The sequence below is a fragment of the Hydra vulgaris genome, chromosome 09 (assembly GCF_038396675.1).
Source record: "Hydra vulgaris chromosome 09, alternate assembly HydraT2T_AEP".
NCBI classification, from domain to species: domain Eukaryota; kingdom Metazoa; phylum Cnidaria; class Hydrozoa; order Anthoathecata; family Hydridae; genus Hydra; species Hydra vulgaris.
In genome coordinates this window covers 36,447,732-36,449,963 of record NC_088928.1, presented here as the reverse complement: position 1 = coordinate 36,449,963, position 2,232 = coordinate 36,447,732, and the positions used below count along the sequence as shown (strand labels likewise).

The 2,232-nt window shown below is 33.6% G+C and overlaps 1 protein-coding gene across 1 annotated transcript; it reads right to left on the bottom strand.

Annotated features, from left to right (window-relative positions):
- Positions 1-379: 379 nt before the first annotated feature.
- Positions 380-1,027, bottom strand: LOC136085438 (tigger transposable element-derived protein 4-like). Its single transcript, XM_065806744.1, has one exon. It carries the CDS (start codon positions 1,025-1,027, stop codon positions 380-382), a length of 648 nt encoding a protein of 215 aa, XP_065662816.1.
- Positions 1,028-2,232: the final 1,205 nt, after the last annotated feature.

The window sequence follows — 2,232 nt, the reverse complement described above, 5'->3', positions numbered from 1 at the left end:
AGTTCTACAACTAATCCCGATTTCAATTAATAACAGGCTAAACCAAAACTCCTCTAATGAAAATGTATTCAGTTCCTCTAAACGAATATTTGAAAATGCATTTAAAAAGTGGTTTTGAAAATTTTGGACTAAAATTTGACCCTGTAAAAAAGTATACAAAAAAGCAAAATAGAACTAGAAATGTAATTTGGGTCAACCCCCCATATAGTAAAAATGTTTCTACAGTCGACTCTCGATATCTCGAACACTAAGGGGACCGGAAAAAAAGTTCGAGATATCGAGAGTTCGAGATATCAAGAAAAGGGTTGAAAATAAATAAAATTGCCCGACTTTCATTAAAACAAGTTATTTTTCTGACAAAAATCATTAACAACAAAAATTACAACTTTTGGAAAAAATCTGTTATCTGATATTGCTTTAAATTATCCATCTTTTCCATCTTCATTAAATCCTCAAGTTTTAGTGCTAGGGATTGTATTTCATTTCCGTATTTTGAGCTGTATAGCGAAGCATTTTGAATTGTTTCAAAAGCAATTTCTAATTGAATATCAGATGAGCGTGGCGGGGCTTTGACGTCAACAGCTTCGTCAACGCTATCTTCAACTTCATTATCGTCGTTTTCAAAATTAGGGTCTAAAATCTGAGCAATGATTTCAGCATCAGTAGCGAGTGAACCGGTGGTTACTACATCGCAATCTAAACCAATGTAAGATTCCGCTGAGAGATCTTCTTGGACGGCACGAGGATCTAACTCTCGCAAACGGTTAAGTTCTTCTGTCAAAAATTTAAAAGAATGATCATCATCAGCTTCTTCAATACTCTTGTTTGTTTTGCTGATACCAGCTTTTTTAAAGCAGTTGATGACAGTCTCCTTCGACACAGCATTCCACGAAGAAACAAGATCTTTCATTGCTTGAAGTATAGAAATTTTTGGCATGGGTTCGTTATTATCGACAGCCTTGATACACAAACGCACAATTTTGTGACGATAATGAGCTTTAAGACTTCGTATTACGCCTTGATCCATGGGCTGAAGAACAGATGTGGTGTTAGGGGGAAAAATATTAGGTTGATGTTGCTTAGCCCTTCAATGTGTGGGTGGGCAGAACAGTTATCCACAAGGAGTGCTACTTTCCTGTCTTGAGCACGAAAAAATGAGTCACGTTTCATTACCCATTCTGTAAAAAGGTCTCCGGTCATTCAACTTTTTAGCTGATTTTTATATGTGCAAGGAAGTTGTTTAATGTGCTTAAAACACCGTGGGTTTTTAGATTTTCCAATAACAAACATAGGTAATTTTTCTCCCGTTGCACTCCCTGCTGCTATGCCTGATAGTCTGACTTTACTATTTTTTCCCCCAAAACATTTTTAAATGGTATGTTTTGTTTGGTAGGCACTGGTAAAATAGTCCAAACTCATCGGCATTGAAAATGTTTTCAAGCTTGTAATTCAAAAGCAATGTTGGAAGTGTAGTTTCATTCCACGAAGCATTAATATTATTCGTCACGGCGGCACTTTCGCCTGAGATTATTTTAAAGCTGATGCCGTTCCTAAAAATAGGAACAGAATAATTGAATTTTAATTACACGTTTATAAAACTAAATAAATTAAATATAAACAGATACATTTTATTTGTTTATATTAAAATTGAACAAGATTTGACAAAATTTAACTGACCTTTTTTTCCAATTATGAAACCAACAATCAGATGCTTTAAAATCCAACTCTCCTAATGCTTCTGCGAATTTTAATGCCTTTTCTTTTAGTATGGTACCATCAATTGGTACTTGTTGACTTCTTTTTGCAATGAACCACGTGTATATGGCCTTGTCTACGTTTTGGAAATTACCACTACGAAGTTTCTTCCGTTTAGATTTTGTGCCATTTTTTTCCAGTGAGGTTAATAACTTGGTTTTATTTTTAATCCAGGTTGATAATGTGTTCTTTGGGACTCCATACTTTTTGGCAACCTCTTTGTTAGACATCCCAGTCTCTAGGTCTTTTAATGCCTTGCATTTTCCTATTATAGATTTGTTCGTGAGTTTTCGTTTAACGAGCGGCATGTTGCTGCGTTTGACAAAAAGAATAAATTATATATTAAAGGAAAACTTTTCAGAAATTCGATTCTTAAAAAAATCGAATTTAAAAATCAAATAAAATTTTTTTTTTTTTTCGAAAATTGGAATTTAAAAAAATTAAATTTCATTAAAACATTTTTGAAAAAAAAAATGT